Raw genomic sequence first — 17,876 nt, 5'->3', positions numbered from 1 at the left:
GTTCCACTCGAAATTCATGCCGCAATCTTTAACTCCGTACACCAGGTCCAGCTCCTCCAGGTGGTCCAGGCCACCCACCAGGGTCCCCAGCTGGTAGTGGTCCATGGCTGGTTCCTCTAGCTCTCCCTCGCTGCCAGAATCCGACAGTTCCCCAGCCCAAGGCGGTGATGGAAGGCGCACGGGCGGGAGAAACTGATCCATCTGGATGCGTCGGACGTAGCCCCTGCAGAGGGGAATGAGGTCAAGGATCACGCTGGGGTCTGTGGTGCCTGGGATGAAGAGTCTGAGCACGTTCTCCAGGTGTCTCTCGAAGAACATGCGCTTCCAGCTGCCTCCGTGCTTGGCCACGTGGCACACGGGCCAGCGCTTGACGGAGCAGCGACGCCAGTAATCCTCATCCTCGATCAGGTTGGCGGTCACTGTCAGAGGCAGGTCAGGTGACAGGCAGCTCAAGACCTTCTGCTGGTGCTCTGGAAGCAGCTCCTTCAGGATAGGGTTGCCTTTAGGAGAGGAGGAGGAAGAACAGAGGTCAGTGGTGGGGACACAATGACACAGCCAGCCCAGAGTCCTGACGGTACCCAGAAGAAACAGCCTCTGCTAAGGCCAGTTGTGGCCTTTGGAGGGGTCCCCTGACTGCAGCCACATGGCACGTTGGATCTCAGGGAGCCCTCAGTAAGGAAGGAAAATCAGGTCCAACCTCAGTTATTGCCTCATCTGATAGAGGAGACAGTATCTTATCCAAAGGCTCCAGGACTGACTTGATTCCTTCACTTAAAAGCAAACATAGGCTAGGCGCTGGTGGCTCATGCCTGTAATGCTTGCTCATCAGGAGTCTGAGATCTGAGGGTTACAGTTTGAACCCAGCCCAGGCAGTAAAGTCTGTGGAGACTCTTATCTCCAATGAACCACCAGAAAACTGGAAGTTATAGAGTGCTAGCCTTGTGTGGAAAAAGCTCAAGGATAGTGCCCAGGCCCTACTACAGGCCCCATTGTGGGCACTAAAAACTAAAAACGAATATATTGTTTAAATACCACTGTATGCTGAAGTGCTAAGAGAAGAGGGAGAAGGCCCTGTCCTTCTGGAATTTACCATCAGGGGTGAGGAGGCTTGGGGGAACCAACTGTAACCAGAAACATATACTAGGAATATGACAGGATCTAAATGACAGCAATATAAGCAAGGTCACGAGACCTGGTTACTGTGGGCAAAGCAAAACGATGCCTGTTCTCAGCAAACTTCCCATCAAACCAGGGAAGCCGGCTGCTTGCCACAGAGTATAGAACAGCCTGGAGCCCATTCGTTTGCTGGAAGACTGCGAAGAGTGATGACGGGAGGGCTTTCTGGAAGAAGTAGGTGCAGCTCAGGCTGAGTGTGCTGGAGGGACAGCAGGGGGCACTGTCCTGAGTGCAGGGGACCACGGACCAGCTCTGGGCCTCTCTGCCCTCTCTGTCCTCATGGTCTGCTCCTTCCCACCCGCAGCTGGGCACTCACTTTGGAAGTTGGTCACGATGTGCTGAATGCACAGCTCAGTGAGGAGGGGCACGATGGCCAGCGACCACTCGGGGTCCTCGGCGATGAGCCTGCGCATGTGATGGACATTGGACACGAGGGGTTTTGATTCAAATGGGATGGAGATTGATGGGTTGGTCTTGGAGGCCCGGGGCGTTGTGCCTGCAGCTTGGCTTGCAACCGACATTCGGCTCTGGGTCATGGTTCCAGACTGGCTGGAGACAGAGGTGCGAGATGTTGGGGTGTCCTGCATGATGGGAGCTGGAGACACAGGAGCAGGGAGGCCCACAGTAACCAGAAACAACAGGACTCTGCTCAGACTGGTGGGTCCCTGGTTCAGCAGGGTCCTGGAGTAAGAGGACGAGGCAACATGTTACTTTAGTAGCATTGAGTAGTACTTAAAGGGAAGTAGATTCAGATCTTAATCCCAGCGCCTAACCGAGAGACCTTGGGCAGGTTCCAGAATCTCCCCCTAATTTCAGATGCTATTTCTGTGAAATGAGAGTAATAACTCCCAATGGGATTATGAGTAAATAATGCCAGGCACTGGTGGATCACAGCTGTAATCTTAGCTACTCAGGAGGCTGAGATTTGAGGATCACAGTTCAAAGCCAGCTGGGGCAGAAAAATCTGAGACTCAATTCCAATGCATCACTTAGAAAAAGCCAGAAGTGGTTATGTAGCTCAAGGTAGAGCGCTAGCCTTCAGCACAAAGAGGCTTGGGGACAGTGCCCAGGCCCTGAGTTTAAGCCCCTGGACCAGCAAAAACAAACAAACAAATAACTTGCTAATAAAATATATGCATACCAAACTTTACAAATCTGATGACTCAAGAGTCATATGGAGCCAGTGGCCACTGTTTGAGGCAGTGTGGACTGACAGGGGTCAAACGGGCTGCCACCCTGCCCACCTCTCTGTGTCTAGCTTTGTCCTTTGCTCTTAGCCCACTAGGTCATCATTTTCCCTCCTTCCTCTGGCATCCCAGATGGCAGCAGGCAGCGTGGGAGGTGGGGAAGAAAGCTAAATTTGAGGCTTAAGATGGACAGCTGAGACTGGAGGTCTGCGTGTAGGGACAATTCCCCATGCCTGCCCCCCTGCTCTTGCTGTAGGCACCCTGCCCTGGGCCCTGTAGGTAGAAATGGGGCAACACCTCAAATCAGCACACGGGAGTGCTAGGAACACCCTGATCCACCAAAAGCGTGCTTGGCAGAGGGAGGGAGCAGATGGCGCTGCCTTGCCTGCCAGGCAGCTCAAGGAGGAAGAGCCTAGATAGAAGGGTGGGAGGGTGGGGAGGGACAGTGTGTGTGGGGGGAGGTATTTGTGTATATTTATGTATTATGACTCCCTTTATGCAAATCGAATGCAAATTCACAGAATGTGTCCAGCTTTAACTAATGGTCCCTCTGAGGGTAGAGCTGGAAGCTGGTGAGCCCCTTAGGAACAGCGGCTTTGTCTGGCTTTGTCAATGACTTGTCATGCGCCAGCTGAACTTCAGTTTCCTTCTCTGTCAAACAGGCCAGTAGCATCTTCACTGTGCGCTCCTGTGGAGAGTCGTCCAAGACAGTGTGTGATGAATGCTGAGTGCTAGAGCTGGGGGGGGATGTGCTGAGGAGGGGAGGGAAGGCAGGGGTCTCGGGTGGGGGAACTGTACCCTGAAACCTGGTTTTTGGGTGCTGAGCTGGCATCTTTGGCTTCAAGGTTTCTGAGGCCCTTCCCCGCCCAGTGGACAGGTGAGGAACAGGGGTGCAAGAAGTCTCCACAGTGTCCTCAACTACCAGGAGGGAGAAGCCTCTTGCCTAGCGTAGCCAGATTTTAACCATTCCCTGGAACACCCTTTGGTTTGAGCCCCCAGTGGTGGAGAATTGAACACCCTGTCTAAGGCCCTGCTCTCTAGAAGATTCCCCCCCCCCCACAGGACTTTCCTACCCTTCCTCAAGTGCCTTCTTCCCTCTGGAGGGCTCTGGATTTGATGGCTGCCCTGCCAGAACCACTTTTCTGCCTTCCTATGCCCCCCATCCCACTCCTACCCCAGGACCCCCCCCCCCCAGAGTCCTCCTCAGGCCTCAAGGCCTGGCCCTTTGTCTGCAGCTGCCAGGACCTCTTCACGCCCGGATTCCCGCGGGGAGGCCGGTCTGCAGCCTCCCTCCCAGCTCCCTGTCCACTTAGGTCTGGTCTCAGGCAGCCCAGCAGGGAGGCCCAGCTCCAGAGGCCAGCCAGTCCCTCCACCATCCCACCTGGGGGCGGAGGGCTGGGGCAGCGGGGGACCGGGCCCCAGGCTGAAGCCCCCTCCTCTGCCTCGACCCTCCCTCCACCCTTCCGCTTGGCAGAGCGTCCGGGTGGGGCGGGGGCGAGCCGGCCCACCTCGCGTGGACGTGGACGCTGGTGGGCTGGGGTCTCCGCTGGGTGCCAGACGACGCTTCGCACGGCAGCGTAGGCCCAGGGCCTGGGCAGTGAAGCGATGATGGACGGTGGGGTCCCCGCCGCTCCGCTGGCTGGGCCCGGGCACCAGGCCTCCCTGGTCGTCAGGGACGCTGCGCGTTGCTGGGGCGGGGCCCGCCGTCCAGGTCCGGGCGTTAAGAGGCCCGTGGGCGTCCGCGGGGACCCTGCGCGCTGCGGAGCAGGGCCAGGGAGGTGGGTGCAACGCCCCCCAGGTCCCTGCTGGCCCCAAGACCCGCAGGAGGGCAGCAGAGACGGGTCCAGGCCTCCAGAGGGCCTTGCCACGGCCTGGCCTGGCAGGATGGAGGGGGCTGGGGGCCCTGACACCTCTCCACTGGGCAGGGAGGGCTGGGCGGGGAGGAGGGCTGGGCCCGGTGGAGTGTCCCCCAGTGGGTTCCTTGGGTGCATTAGCCTATGCCCAGGGTACTCATGAATACAGAGGGGGCACCGGCCAGGCGCCTGTGGCGCATGCCTGCACCCCTAGCTACTCTCACAGGCTGGGAACTGGGCAGAAAAGTTTGAGATTCTGGTCTCCGGTTAACTACCAAAAAGGTGGTGTGGCTTCGGGGTAGCGCACTAGCTTTGAGGAAAAAAAAGGCTCAAGGAAAATGCCTGAAGTTCAAGTCCCGGTGCTGCATACACAATTTGGCCCTGGAAAGCCAAGGCCCTGCGCTGGCACTGGTTTTTGTTTTTTTTGGCCAGTCCTGGGGCTTGAACTCAGACCCTGGGCACTGTCCTTAAGCTTTCTCAAGGGTAGGGCTCTACCTCTTGAGCCACAGCACCACTTCTGGCTCTTTCTGTGCATGTGTTATGGAGAGATCAAACCCAGGGCTTCGTGCATGATAGGCAGGCACCCTACCACTAGGCCACACTCCCGGCCCCTGCGATGTCACTTTTGAAGAGTGGCCACCATTAAGCTCCTGAAAGCAGATCAAGTTTGGGAGAAGGGGGGGGGGGCCAGGCCAAGGGTCTGAGTCTTCCTCCCAGCAAATCCTTAAGCTGAATGGGGACACTAAGAGGGGTGTGGGGATGACATTAGACTCAGCTCTATTGTATTTTCTAGGCAGGCTTAGAATTTGCTAGCAAGGTAGCCTTTGCCTTGAAGAAACACTTACTGTTCTTCCTTCCGCTAGGAACAAAATAAGACAGAACTCTAGTACCTGAATCAGAGCCACGGGGTTTCACCCGTTTTCATCCTAATCTGGGCAAGTCTTCAGCTCCAGAATTTTTTTTCTGTAGCTCAGGCTTTGGACAGTGTGTAGTTTTTAAAATATAGAATTTGCCAGGTTCAGGAAGGGGGGAAAACCAAGATGGGTGGGGGGTGTGGGGGGGAGGGTAATGGGTACCAAGACATGTGAAAGGGTATCAATGTATGTGAATTAATGCACCTTCTATCTGGCAAATATCACGTAACCCTTTTACTAATTACAATAAAAAATAAATTAAAAAAAAAAAAAGAATTTGCCAGGTTCACACAATAATCCTACCCACTCTCAATCGAGGCTGAGATTTTAGAGGATTTTGGAAGCTACATTCTATCTCTAAAACAGCAAAAAAGCAAGGCCAGATGTATGGCTCAAGTGGTAGTGTCACTCTAGCAAGTGTGAGGCCCTGAGTTCAAACCCCAGTGCCACCCAACAGATCTAAAGTATAGCTCTGATAATGACCCTGTAACTTCACTGTCCTAGCTCACTGCCTGACACCGGTTTCCTCACTCCCATCTCGGTGTGGACAATGACTGTCCCCTCAGCCTAAAACACTTTGCCCTCAGTTCTCTGTGAGATTCACACCCTCCCTTCCTGGTTCCCAGCTCAATGCCACCTCAGAGTGAGGCAGTAATTCTAACCCTGTCTCCCTGGTCACCTCTAGCTTTTTCAATCACTGTCTCATACTCCTCTTTATTTTGCTGGGTATTGGGTATTAAACTCAGGACCTTGTATTCCTTCACATTTTTTATTCAAGACTGGAGCTCTTCTACTTGAGCCACACCTCTACTTTCTTTTTTTTTTTTTTTTTTTGTGGGTCATGGGGCTTGAACTCTGGGCCTGGGCACTGTCCCTGAGCTCTTTTCTACCCTACCCCTTGAGCCACAGCCCACTTCCAACGTTCTTTAGTGCCGGGGCTGGCTCTGAACTATGACCCTAAGACCTCAGCCTCCTGAGTAGCTACGGTTACAGGTGTGAGCCACCACACCTGGCACTACTTTGTTTTTTTCATGGTCAAAGTTAAGTCTCATAGACTTTTTCCCTTGGGCTGGCTTTGAACTGCAACCCTCAAATCTCAGCTTCTGAGTAGCTAGAATTATAGGTGTGAGCCACCAGCACCCAGTCTGACACTCTTCTGTTTTTCCTACTGGAGGCGAGCTCCACGTGGGCAGACTTGCTATCTGGTGTTTTTCCATCATCTCAGCCACTGACCAGGCCCAGTGAATCCACAAGTCACCAGGTCCTGGATTTAAATGCGATATTAGAGACATCAAGGCGGGGGCTAGGGGGGGTTATGTGTCTGCCTTGTGTCACTCTGTCATTGTTTTCAATAACACTTCTGGAACTCAGTAGCCAGGATGTGAATCCTGGGAGGTCTTTCTAACCAGTAGTCCAGCAGTGGGGAACCAGTGCCATGCTGGGAGGGGAATGTCACCTTCTTCTAAAAATATATCTTCCAGGGCTCCCTATCTCAAGTAAGATCCTTTTAATGAGCAGTTGCAGTCACAGCGGTCAAATGTTCGCATTGGGTGAGGGTCGTGTATCTTGGCTCACTTTTGTGTCCCTGTTTCTTTGTGCCATGAGGCCCAGGTGGCCTCCTTTGGCTCAGCTGCGAGTCCTCCAGTCTTTCGTCTCTGTTTCAGCCTCCGGGGAGGCTTTGCCAGCTCCCGCAGGGGGCCAGGTGCTTGTGTCAGGTCCCTGTCTGTGCCTGGTAGGTTGCTCAGTGGATCTGGCTGAGGGCATAGGCTCGGGCTGTGCTGAGTGCAGCTTCCAGGTCGGCAGTGCTTCCAGTGCCCTGTGCCACTGCTCGAGAGCCCCAGGACTTCCCCCCCATGTGGTCGCACACGGCCAGTGCCCAGGCTTCCGCTGTGAAGGCAGGCGAGGCACCCTGAGGAGACAGAAGGGGAAGGCAAGGCAACACGGGGTCCAAGAGATCAGCCCCCTCCCTGTCAGGCGAGGAGGCAGCTGGTGAGGTGAGGAAGAGGGCTGATCCAGGGACCAGGGCCTCTCAGGGTGCCTTCTGTGTGGGAAAGGTCGTCCACAGGGACAAGGAGACTGCCCCCCTGGGTCCCCCACCTGCGCGGGCGTGGAGCTGCTGCTGCTTACCTTGGCCACCTGGCAGGCACACAGCACCCTGCCTGTGCCCTGGGGGCTGAGCAGGAGCACGGACGTGCTGGGGGCCTGCTCACACAGCTGCCGGACCACCTTCACCAGCACCTGGGAGGGAGGACACCCAGTGACCACAGCTTCCCAGCCGCCCAGCCATCTCCTAGCCAGGCCTCGGGTCTTCTCGCTAGCACTCACAGAGAGGGACTGAGCAGAGACTGTATCCACAATCAGAGGCCCCTTCGTGTGTCGCTTCAGCAGCTCGCGGGACGTCTCTGCAGCCTGTAGGCAGGATGGACAGCCAAGGGCCCAGGCTGAGGACACATTTCCCATTTGCCCCCATCTCCAGACCTGAGCCCGGTGCACGGGCCCTTGTGCATCTTCCCTCGCTGAATGTCCTCAGCTATTTTTTTGTGAGTGTGCACATGCTCACCAGTACAGAAACAGTACTGGAATTTGAACTCGGGGCCTCATGCTCTTAGCGATTTCCCCTCAAGGCTGGTGTTCTCCCACTTGAGCCATCGCTCTACTCTAGCTTTGTGATGGCTAACTGGATATAAGTTTCTTGGACTTGACTGCCTGGGCTGGCTCAGACCTCAGCCACATGAGTAGTTGGGATTACAGGTGTGAGCCACTGGTGCCACCAAACATCATCAGGTCTGCCTAGCATGGCCTTCTTCCTCAGGTCCCACCTGTGTCCCCAACTTTCACCACAACTTCAGGCCCTAGTTTCAGAGGTTGCTAAAGGTGAGAGGAAGGTCAGGGCACAGATGGCCTGGGCGGGGCCTGGCAGCCAAAAAGCAATGAAGGCTGAATGGCCGTCATGTCAGGAGGTTTCCTGGAGGGAAAGACTAAAGCAGAGCCACGACCTGGCAGAGAGCTGAGGGCACAGAGTTGCAGTAGCTCCCGGTGGTGGGTGGAGGCTGAAGCTGACACCCACTCCCATCCGCTGCCTCCCCAGCGTCAAGGCTGAGTGTACAGGAGCACGTGCTCTTACCTGGCCCAGCTCCAGCTTCCGGATGGCTGTGTTGGCACGGCGCTGCAGAGTCTTCATCGTGGTCTGTAGCTCCCGCCGCTGCCACTGGGGCATCACAGCAGCGTCCACAGCCTATGGTTGCAGCAGCGTGTATCCCTGCCCTTTCCCCGAGGGGCCATGCCACCCGCACATCCAGGCCAACCAGAGCCTAGGCAATTGGAGCGCTTGGGGGAGATGGGAAGGGTCCAGCTTGAGGGGGGTGGCTCTCACGTCTATGAGTCGTCCCATGTCTTTGGACAGTCGCTGAGCCTCTGTCAGGTTACGGGTGCCCCGACTCAGCCTCTCTGAGGCTGCTTCCACCTCGTGGGCCAAAGCCTGGCCCACTTCCCGGGCCTGCAAGGGAGGGACAGTGCAGAGAGGGGTGGCTGGTGACACTTACTGGCCAGGACAGGGGCTTGCAGCTCGTGGCTGCCACCAAATAATACTAATGACCAGCTGCAAGCACAACCATACCAGGGCACCATGGGTGCCAGTGTGGCAGTGTGAGTCCCCGACCCTCATCTCCACCCAACAGTCTCTGGTGCCAAGGGCATACTGACCTGCTGGGCCTGTTCCCCAGTGACAGCCAGAAGGCGGGTGGTCCCCTTGGCGAGCTGGCGCTCCCCGATGATGACCAGGTCCCCCACTGCCCCTGTACGCAGCAGGTGCCTGTGGGCCGGAGGAAGGAGAAACTCAGGAGGAGCATGGGAAAGATGGAAGAAGGCGATGCCCGAGACTGAGGTCTGGAGGTCCCACAGACCAGGGGCGGGTGTGGCCCAGACCCAGCCCAGGGCAGTGGAGATGGCTCACGTGCCACAGCAGAGCTCCACGGAGGTGTGCAGTGCAGCGTGGCAGGCTGGCTCCAATGCCTGGGCTACGGGCACCCCCACCGACACCACTCGCACAGGGTCTGGGTACACCTGAGGGGGAGGTGACAGCCTGTTAGCTGCCGGTGAAGGGTGCCTGGTGGGTGTGCTGGCAGGGGGAAGATAATCACCACCAATCCACCTCGTCCAGAGAGCGCAGGCCAGGGGTGTGGGCAGTGAGTGCCAGGGGCACCTCCTCCATGTACACAGCCTCGTCCCGTCCCACGGCCTCCTGCACGGCGCTCTCCACTTTCTGGAGCAGCTCAGGAGTCAGTGGCGTCTGGAGGTTGACAGAGGGAGAACAGAGTCTCAGGCATCATGTGACATGTCTGTCATGCAACATGCTTGTCACTGATGCATTTATGAGCAGTCAGTGGCCACGGAGTTATTCCCAGTTAGCCAGCAAAAAGCCAGAACGGAGCTATGGTTCAAGTGGTAGAGTGGTAGCCTTGGGAAGAAAGCCAAGGGAACTGAGCGCTGGTGGCTCATGCCTGTAATCCTGGATGGTTTGAAGCCAACCTGGGCACAAGAAAGTCCATAGGATTCCAATTAACCACTAGAAAACAAAGTGGTGCTGTGGCGCAAAGTGGTAGAGCACTAGCTTTGAGCAAAAGAGCTTAGGGATAGCACCCAGGCCCCGAGTTCAAGCCCCACAGCCAAAAAATAAACCAATAAACAAAGCCAAACAATATCGAGAAGCCCTGAGGTTAAGCCCAGTAGCAGCACAAACAGGGGCTGGCACACATGGCAGGGGCCTGAGGAAAAGGCTTCTGCTGTAGGTTTCAGTGACTGAGCAGCACAGCTGTTCTGGGCACAGGCCCTCAGCCATTACCAGACTTCCCCTTACATGAAGACTGTCCCATCCCCTGCTCACCTGGGTGGCCACATCAAAGCGCAGCCGCTTGGGATTGAGATGGGAGCCCCGCTGCTCTGTGCTGGGGCCCAGCGTCTTCCGCAGTGCCCAGTTCAGTAGGTGAGTGGCCGTGTGCTTCTCCATGCACCCCTGTCGCCAGGCCTAGAACACGCCTATCACCCAGGAGCCTGGGTGAGGGTGAGGGTGGGGGGGACAAAGGGACTATGGGACTAACAAGAAAAGCTGGACTGGAGGCCTCACCTTGTCCACATGCAGCTGGACTTGGTCCCCCACCTGCAGACACTCGGGGGCCACCACTTCATGCAGGATGAAGCCCCCACAGACGTGGGCCCGGGATACAGGAAATAACACATCCTGAGAGAGGACGGGATCAAACCCCAGAGTGACTACTTACAGCTGTCTCTTCTCCTTGGCTCCCATTCAGGCTCAGCTCTGCCTTCCACCTACGTGAGCCCAGGGAGGGAGGGGCTTACCTGCTGCCCTGCCCGTACCAGGTAGCCTCGGTCTGAAGCCTGACCCCCCTGTTCAGCGTAGAAGTTGGTCTTGTCTAAGAGGAGGCCACAGAGCTGGCCTGCCCCCACAGAGGCTACTGCTGTCCCGGTCTCTGTGTATAGTTGTAGTACCTGAGCCTCACAGGGGCCAAACTCTGAGGGAACATGGAATGGTTGTCAGTGCTTGCCCTGGGCTGTGGCTTGTGGGGCTTGAGGCCAACAGGCATCTGTTGGGTGCCTCCGACTGTGGCCACTGCCCAGGGAAATGCACCGGGGCTGCTAGCCACCATCTTGGACCAGCTGCAGGCCATCCACAAGGCCAGACTCTCACCATAACCTCCACTGGGCTGCAGGGTGTAGCTGTACTTGGGGCTGTCATCTGTTGGGGGCACCCCCTGACGCTGCAGCTCCCCCAGTGCACGGATGTCAAGGCACAATCTCTGCTCTTGAGCTGGCTCAGCCTGTTGGGCCCGGTGCTGCAGGACAGACATGCATAGGAACTTGTCTACAGAGAAGGCCATGAAACCAGAGTCTTGTACAGACTTGTCCCCGTGGATCCTCAAATCCCTCTAGAATAAGACCCCAGAGTCTTGGCTGGTGCTGGAGACGCATCCTAAGCTTACTGAGAAATCAGCTATCACACAAGCTCCTTTGGCTCAGCCCTCAGACCTACTTGGCTCTCTGGGATGCTGGCTTCTCTTCTGTTCCTCTGTTTAGTTCACTGAGGTCAGTGTTCCTTTCTAAGGGTCCTGTGTGGGGCTGGAGGCTCCTGTCCTGTCATTTGTGACTGAGGGGACAGACCCATCTCAGCCTCTGGCTTCCTCTTTTGCTCTAGGAGACCAGGGCTAGCGAAGAGGCTGATACATCCTGCCAGAATCCAGAGTGGGGGCCCCGGCCTGTACCTGTGCCTCCTCCTGGGCCAGCCTCTCAAGGCCAGTGGTGTCCAGCCGCACCCCCTTCTCCTCCAGCATCAGCTCTACCAGGTCCAGGGGCAGCCCCAGGTTTCCAGACAGTGACAAGGACCAGGCCACTTCAGCTTTGAGGAAGGAAGACAGAGTGTTTAGGGGAGGGGGCCAGCAGATGCCAAGCACAAATGGCCCTTCCTCATACCTGGGTACTCCCAGGTGAGTGCTCCCGCCTTTAGGTTTCAGAACAGAGGTAGGAGGAGCCCAGCGGATTCCAAGGGGGAAGCACGAGGCCCACCCTGGAAGGCAGGACAGGAGGCGGCTGGCCCCAGAGCACAGAGGGGGAGAGGCAGCCACAGATCTGGGTGCCAGGAGAGTTCAGAGGTGGAAGTTGGGGTGGAGGTGTGTGTGGGTGTAGGAGGCTCAGGGTCCCCTGGGCCAGGACCCCCCTCACCAGGGAACAAATCTGAAGGCCCTAGGCGCTTCAGGGTGCGGTCGATGATCCTGCGCCCCCGCTGCAGGGAAGCCAGAAAGGCTGCCTCCTCCTCTGACACTAGGCTGGCTACCTGAAAGGGAGCATGGGGGGAAGAGGGCTGGGTGCCCACAGCGGGAAGCGACCTCCCCAGCTCCCCCATTATCCTCTCCCCACCCAAATCTGTACCTGGGCGGAATTCTTCTGCAGCTCTGGGTAAGCGGCTCCCTAGGGGAAGCGGAGAGAGTTTACTGTGCGACGACCCACAATTACCCTAAGCTGTCTCCCTACCCTAGCTGCCGCTGGGGACCCCACTAAAGGGCTGCTTTAGTGTAGCATTAAGAAAAGCATCGCTATCCCTTGGCAGATTTCAGGCAAGGAGGCTCCTGAAATCTCCATGCTTTTTTTGTGTGTTGGTTTTGGAGCTTAAACTCTGGGCCTGGGCACTGTTTCGGAGCTCTTCAGCTCAAGGCTAGCACCCTGTCACTTGAGCCACAGCACCACTTCCGGTGTTCTGGTGGTTAATTGGACATAAGAGTCTCATGGTCTTTTGTGCCGGGGCTGGCTCAGATCCTGTCTCCTGAGTAGCTAGGATTACAGGTGTGAGCCACCGCGCCTGGCTTCCCTAGGCTTTTTGTGAGCACTGTGCTGATAGTACTGTGTTGGAGACTAGGTGGGGAGCTGGGTGCTTTGCGCTTGGTTCCCTGAGGACTCACAAGGGCCCAGGTGAGGAAGTCCTTACCAGTGTCTCCACCACCACAGGCACCAGACTGCCTAAGAAACCAGGTGGCGCCTGCAGTACCTCTGTGGAGAACCGCACTGCTCGGCGGATAATCCGGCGAAGAACCAGTCTAGAGAGTTCAGAGCCCAGAGGTGAGGTGCGCCCAGCGATGCGCCCAGCCCGAGCCCTCGCCCTTCCTCCTGTGCCCCGGCCCTGGCCAGCTCTCCAGCTCCTTCCTGCCCTGCACCTCCGGGCGGCCCCTCCCTCCCTGTAGCCCTTCCAGACTCACGGGGCTCCTGACATCCCTGGAGACATGCCGTCGGCAATGCAAACGCTGACAGTGCGCATGTGGTCAGCCACCACGCGGTACGCCGTGTCCACGCGCCCCTCATCTGCCTCCCCGACACGGCCGGAGTAAGGGGGCGCCCCGCAGCCCTGGAACACAGGAGAGAAGACCCAGCTGGCGGCACCCTCTGACCTGGTCTAGTGCTTCTTTATGAGCTGCCCGGTGCCTGTCCTCAGCCCACCATAAAAACAATAAAGACCCCACAATAAAACTCCCTAAAACTGCTGCCCACAGACTACTGCCCTCTGTGGTGATCCCAAGTCAGGGAAGGGCTGAGGTGTTTATGATACTGAAAAACGGAATGAAAAAATGGCCTCCCACATCTCATGAGGTTGCCTTTTTTGGGGGGGAGGGGGGCTGGTCCTTGGAACATGTCGAGTCCTTTCCTGCCTCAGGACCTTGGTAACTGCTTCCCCTTTCAGTCATTTTGTGGGCTGCGTGGCTATGGTGGGCCTTCTTTACACAGTTGTTTTTTCTTTTTTTTTTGCCAGTTCTGGGCCTTGAACTCAGGGCCTGGGCATTGTCCTTGGGCTTTCTCAAGGCTAGAGATCTACCACTTGGCTTTTTTTTTTTCCTATGTTTGTGGTACTGAGGAATCCGGGTCTTCATGCATGCCAGGCACGCACTCTACCACTAGGCCAAACTCCCGGCCCTTTACACAGTTGTGTAAGTTGTTAAGGTGCTTGTTACAACCACGTTTAGGTGTGCACAGCTTCCCCCTCCCCTCCACACCCTTGCCCATCCTGGCTGCTGCCCCACATGTAAGAGCACACTGCGTTCCCAGTGACAGAGCTCAGAGCTGGTGCCTGCAGGCCGGAGGCTTTTGAAGGGCAGAGGCAGCTTACCTGGTGTATGGCGTTGAGCAGTGGGGAGAAGAGGTCGGTGTCATAGGTGGATCTCTTGCCTTGCAGCACAGCCACCAGCCTCTCCAGGCCCATTCCTGTGTCCACGTGCCGCTGGGGCAGGTGCTGCAGGCTTCCATCCGCCTCTCTGGTCAGAGAAGGTGCAAGGTGAGGCCCACCCAGGGCCCACGTGCAGCAGAGGAAGGAGGAGGAACTCAAGGAGGCTGGTGGAGGGAGGAGCGGGTGGCTGGTAACACCACGGGTAACAGATGACACTCTGGCCTGTTCTTTCTCATTAAGCACTCAGCCTAGACCCAGGCCTTGTGGGGCCTTGTCTGGACCCAGACATTGCCTACTGGGGCCTAATTCTTTGCCCTTAAAGAAACACATCACTAGGCTCTGGTGGCCCAGGCCTGTAATCCTAGCTATTCAGGAGGCTGAGATCTGAGGATCATGGTTTGAAGCCAGCCTGGGCTTCATGAGTCTCCATGAGACTCTTACTGCCACTTAACTAGCAAACAAGCTAGAAGTAGAGCTGTGGGTCAAGTGATAGAGTGCCAGCCTTTAGAGAAAAAGTTAAGCAAGAGCTTGAGGTGCCAGTACTCACAGAAAAGAAAGACATGTCAAGGCTAGAAGAAAATCTTAAGAGGTCACCAAGTTCAAAGAGGTGGCCTTTCAGTGTTTGTTTTCCTAAGCAGAGCAGGTTTCCAACTGTCAAGGTTTCCACTTGCAGCCCAGAATGCGGCTCCTGCTTTGGCCCCGGTTACCTGTTATGCTGCATGAAGACCAGATTCCAAAGCTCCACCAGCTGTGGGGCTCCAACCCCTCCAGCCAGGTCATAGTGGATCTCAGTACAGGGCCCACAAGGGCCAGTGTCACCCATCTCCCAGAAGTTCTCTTGGAGTCCAAAGGAAAGCACATGGCTGGAAGGTATGCTGGGAACAAAGCCAGGGACATGGTGAGAGAGGGATACATTCCTCCTGTCATGACCGCCCTTCCTCGAGGTCCCAGAGCAGCAAGAGGAAGAAGAGGGTTCTCCCCCAGAATACTGGGATATGTCTTCCCGCTGTCTGCCAGGAACAGTTATAATGAGGGACTTACCCTAAGCTGAGCCAGATGTCCCTGCTCTCCAGGTCTGGGTCCAGCCCGGCTTTGGGGTCGCCACCAAAGTAGGAGACCCAGAGTCTATCCTTTGGGATGCAGTAGACCTCAGTCAGCAGCTCCCAGGCCATGCTGCAAGCTTCCTCCTGTGGTGGACACCAATGTGGGGTATGGAGAGGAATGTGGGTGAAAAAGAGGCCCCGGGATATCGAGCCAACTATGTGAGTTCAGAACAAAACCATTCCCATTCCCTACCTCGCTCCCAGAATATGCCCTGACCGTTTCTGCTTTGGGGAGTCTCCTGCTGGGAGAGCTTCCTGCTCTTCTATGGTCTGCTTTCCTGCCAGTTCCAGGATGAGCTCTACCTTCTCCAAGAACTCTGCCCACCCCAGTGTAGGTGACAGTAACTCCAGCTAGCATCCTCAGCCTCACTGCCTGGTCATTTATTCAGACAACTTGGACCAGCCATTAGGCAGGAGGCTTACAACCCAGTTAGGGATGTGTTGCGTTCCTATCACCCAGTGCCTCACCTCTGTGTCTAGTGTCAGCCTTTATGCAAGCAGTCAGAAAAGTGGAGACAAGACTGATCTTGACCGCTTTCTTGTCCGACTGCTGATTCTTTCTTAACTCTTCAGCTCCCTGGAGACTCACCTTAAAATATTCACCCCCGAAAGCCCAGTTGCCAAGCATCTCAAAGAAGGTATGATGGGAGAGGTCTCGGCCCACGTCCTCCAGGTCATTGTGGCGTCCTCCAGCCCTCACACACTTCTGGCTGTTGGCCACACGTCGGAAGCCTGCCATTTCACTTCGAGGATCCACAGTGCCCAGGAAGATGGGCTTGAACTAAGAAGCACATAAAGATATTGTGAGAATTCTGGATGCAGGGCCGGAAGTTTGGCCCAGTGATAGAGTGCTTGCCTAACAAGCACAAAGACCTGGGTTCAATTCCTTGGTAACACATACATAGAAAAAAGCCAGAATCCAAGACATGTGAAAGGGTATCAATGTATGTGAATTAATGCACCTTCTATCTGGCAAATATCATGTAACCCTTTTATTAATTACAATAAAAAAAAAAGAAAAAAAAAAGGCTAGAAGTGGTGCTGTGGCTCAAGTAGTAGAGTTCTGGCCTTGAGGAAAAACCCAAGGACTGTGCTCAGGCCCTGAGCCCAGGACTGGCCAAAAAAAAGAATTCTGGATGCAGGTGGCTTATACCTGTGTTCCATTTGGGAGACTGAGATCTGAGGATCATGGTTCAAAGCCAGCTAGCTAGATAAATCTGAGAGACCCTTATTTCCGATTGAGGAAAAGTAGCTCAGGAGAGTACTCAGGCCCTGAGTTCACTCGCCAGGAGTGACATACACATAAAAAAACCCAAGCCAGTCTCAAGGTGGTTTATGTTTATTAGCTCAGCCTTTGTCTGGAATTCTGGATAAATTGTCACATTATTACTGAAACAGAACAGGAACAAGGTGCTTTCTTAAATGACAAGAAGACATTGCACGCGTGAGGGATAGTTTCCGCACAGGTAGTTACCAGAATCTTTTCCTTCCTCCCAGAAACATGACTGCAAAGGGACTGCTGCCAAGAATAGTTCAGTTCAAAAGGCACAGATATGAAGCTGGGGGGGGGGTTAGTCAGCGCACGGGACCTGTCTTTTTTGGTAATTATTGGCGATAAGAGTCTCATGGACCTTCCTGCGTGGGCTGACTTTGAGCCCCAATCCTCAGGTCTCAGCCTCCTGAGTAGTGAGGATGACAAGACGAGCTACTTTGCAGATTTTCACCTATCTCAGAGGTCTCTGGAATGTAACTCCAGCCACAGGTGAGAGATCACTATGTATATATACATATACATACATATCTATCTATATGTTAAAGCCAGGGTACAGTGAAGCTGCAATAACTGAACTGCAATGTAACAAGGGACTAGTGTACCGAAGAAGAAGAAGAAGAAGAAGAAGAGGGAGAAAGCAGCAGCGGGAAGTGGAGCTGTGGCTTAGCCCCAGGACACAGGCAGTTTAGGGAAATCAATTACCTAGCACACAGAAGGAGCTCAATAACCACTTATGTAATGACTCTGTGTGTGTGTGTGTGTGTGTGCACACTCGCGCACGCTCACGCACGCGCACACACACACTGATCCTGGGGGGGCGGTGCTGAGCTTTTTGGCTCAAGGTCGGTGCTCTACTCCTTGAGCCACAGCGGCACTTCCGGCTTTTTGGTGGTTAATTAGGGATAAGAGTCTCTCGGATGTTCCTGCCCGGGCTGGTTTCGAACTGCGATCCTCAGATCCTAGGCTTACGAGCGTGAGCCACTAAAGCCCAGCCTAACTCATCTTTAACGAGCCAAGGCTCCCCTCCGCGAGCCACGCCGGCCGCACCTCCCGGTCGTCTTCCTAAGCCCCGCCTCCGACCCCTGTACCCAATCACGCCCCTGTCTCTCCCCGGAAAGCCCCGCCCCCGTCGACATTGCCCAATCCCGCAGCCTGTCTCCGGGAGGCCCTTGAGCTCCGCCCCCTGCCGGCATGGCCCCCACCTGGTTCATGCCGGCGTTGACGAACAGCAGACTGGGGTCGCCCCTGGGCCGCACGGAGGCCGAAGGCACCAGCCGATGACCGTGGCGGTCCCGAAAGAAGCTCAGGAAGGCGTCCCGCACGGCCCATCCTTGGGCTGGAGGGGGTTCGGCGGAGAGCGGCCGAGGGCTGGGACCATGCCAGGAGGACGACCTTCGAACGGCCCGCCGCAGACGCCCCGCTACCGCTGCCACCGCTGCCGCCATCTTGGCTTCGGGCAGAGGCTTCCGAGGATCCGAGAGGACTGGAAAGAAAGCCTGCGGTTCCCCGCAGCGCCCCCTGGCGAGCGGAGGACCCAGAGCAGCCTCCACGCCAGAGGCGGCCCAGCGCAGCGTCTGGCACCTAGCAGGCGCACCCTTAGTTCATTAGCCTTAGAAATGTTCCCGAGAGCCTGCTGTGTTCAGTCGTTGTT

The 17,876-nt window shown here is 56.0% G+C and overlaps 2 protein-coding genes across 2 annotated transcripts in view; both read right to left on the bottom strand.

Annotated features, from left to right (window-relative positions):
• The window catches only part of Drc5 (dynein regulatory complex subunit 5), an 11,567-nt gene extending 7,505 nt beyond the window's left edge, over positions 1–4,062 (bottom strand). The window contains exons 1-3 of the mRNA XM_090355559.1: positions 3,872–4,062; positions 1,493–1,857; positions 1–500 (exon numbers count right to left, since the gene is read on the bottom strand). The exon at positions 1–500 is cut by the window's left edge and continues 69 nt beyond it. Of these exons, the coding sequence (XP_090211685.1) occupies positions 1–500; positions 1,493–1,763 (771 nt within the window). The 5' untranslated portion in view covers positions 1,764–1,857; positions 3,872–4,062. The remainder of the gene's footprint in view (positions 501–1,492; positions 1,858–3,871) is intronic.
• A 1,289-nt stretch (positions 4,063–5,351) lies between these two features.
• Positions 5,352–17,715, bottom strand: Aars2 (alanyl-tRNA synthetase 2, mitochondrial). The gene is made up of 22 exons (XM_090355556.1): positions 17,428–17,715; positions 15,542–15,733; positions 14,891–15,036; positions 14,557–14,724; positions 13,793–13,937; positions 12,891–13,036; positions 12,623–12,731; positions 12,070–12,108; positions 11,863–11,974; positions 11,406–11,539; positions 10,835–10,979; positions 10,486–10,658; positions 10,253–10,366; positions 10,013–10,153; positions 9,281–9,418; positions 9,083–9,192; positions 8,833–8,941; positions 8,504–8,626; positions 8,255–8,365; positions 7,456–7,539; positions 7,258–7,368; positions 5,352–7,039 (listed from the first exon to the last, which is right to left on the bottom strand). Exons 1-22 carry the CDS (start codon positions 17,668–17,670, stop codon positions 6,872–6,874), a joined length of 2,961 nt encoding a protein of 986 aa, XP_090211682.1. The 5' UTR covers positions 17,671–17,715; the 3' UTR covers positions 5,352–6,871.
• Between the last annotated feature and the right edge of the window lie 161 nt (positions 17,716–17,876).

Source organism: Megascapheus bottae, chromosome 22 (assembly GCF_031878675.1).
Source record: "Megascapheus bottae isolate mThoBot1 chromosome 22, mThoBot2.hap1, whole genome shotgun sequence".
In the NCBI taxonomy this organism is placed as follows: Eukaryota; Metazoa; Chordata; class Mammalia; order Rodentia; family Geomyidae; genus Megascapheus; species Megascapheus bottae.
This window is presented reverse-complemented; position numbering and strand designations above follow the sequence as displayed.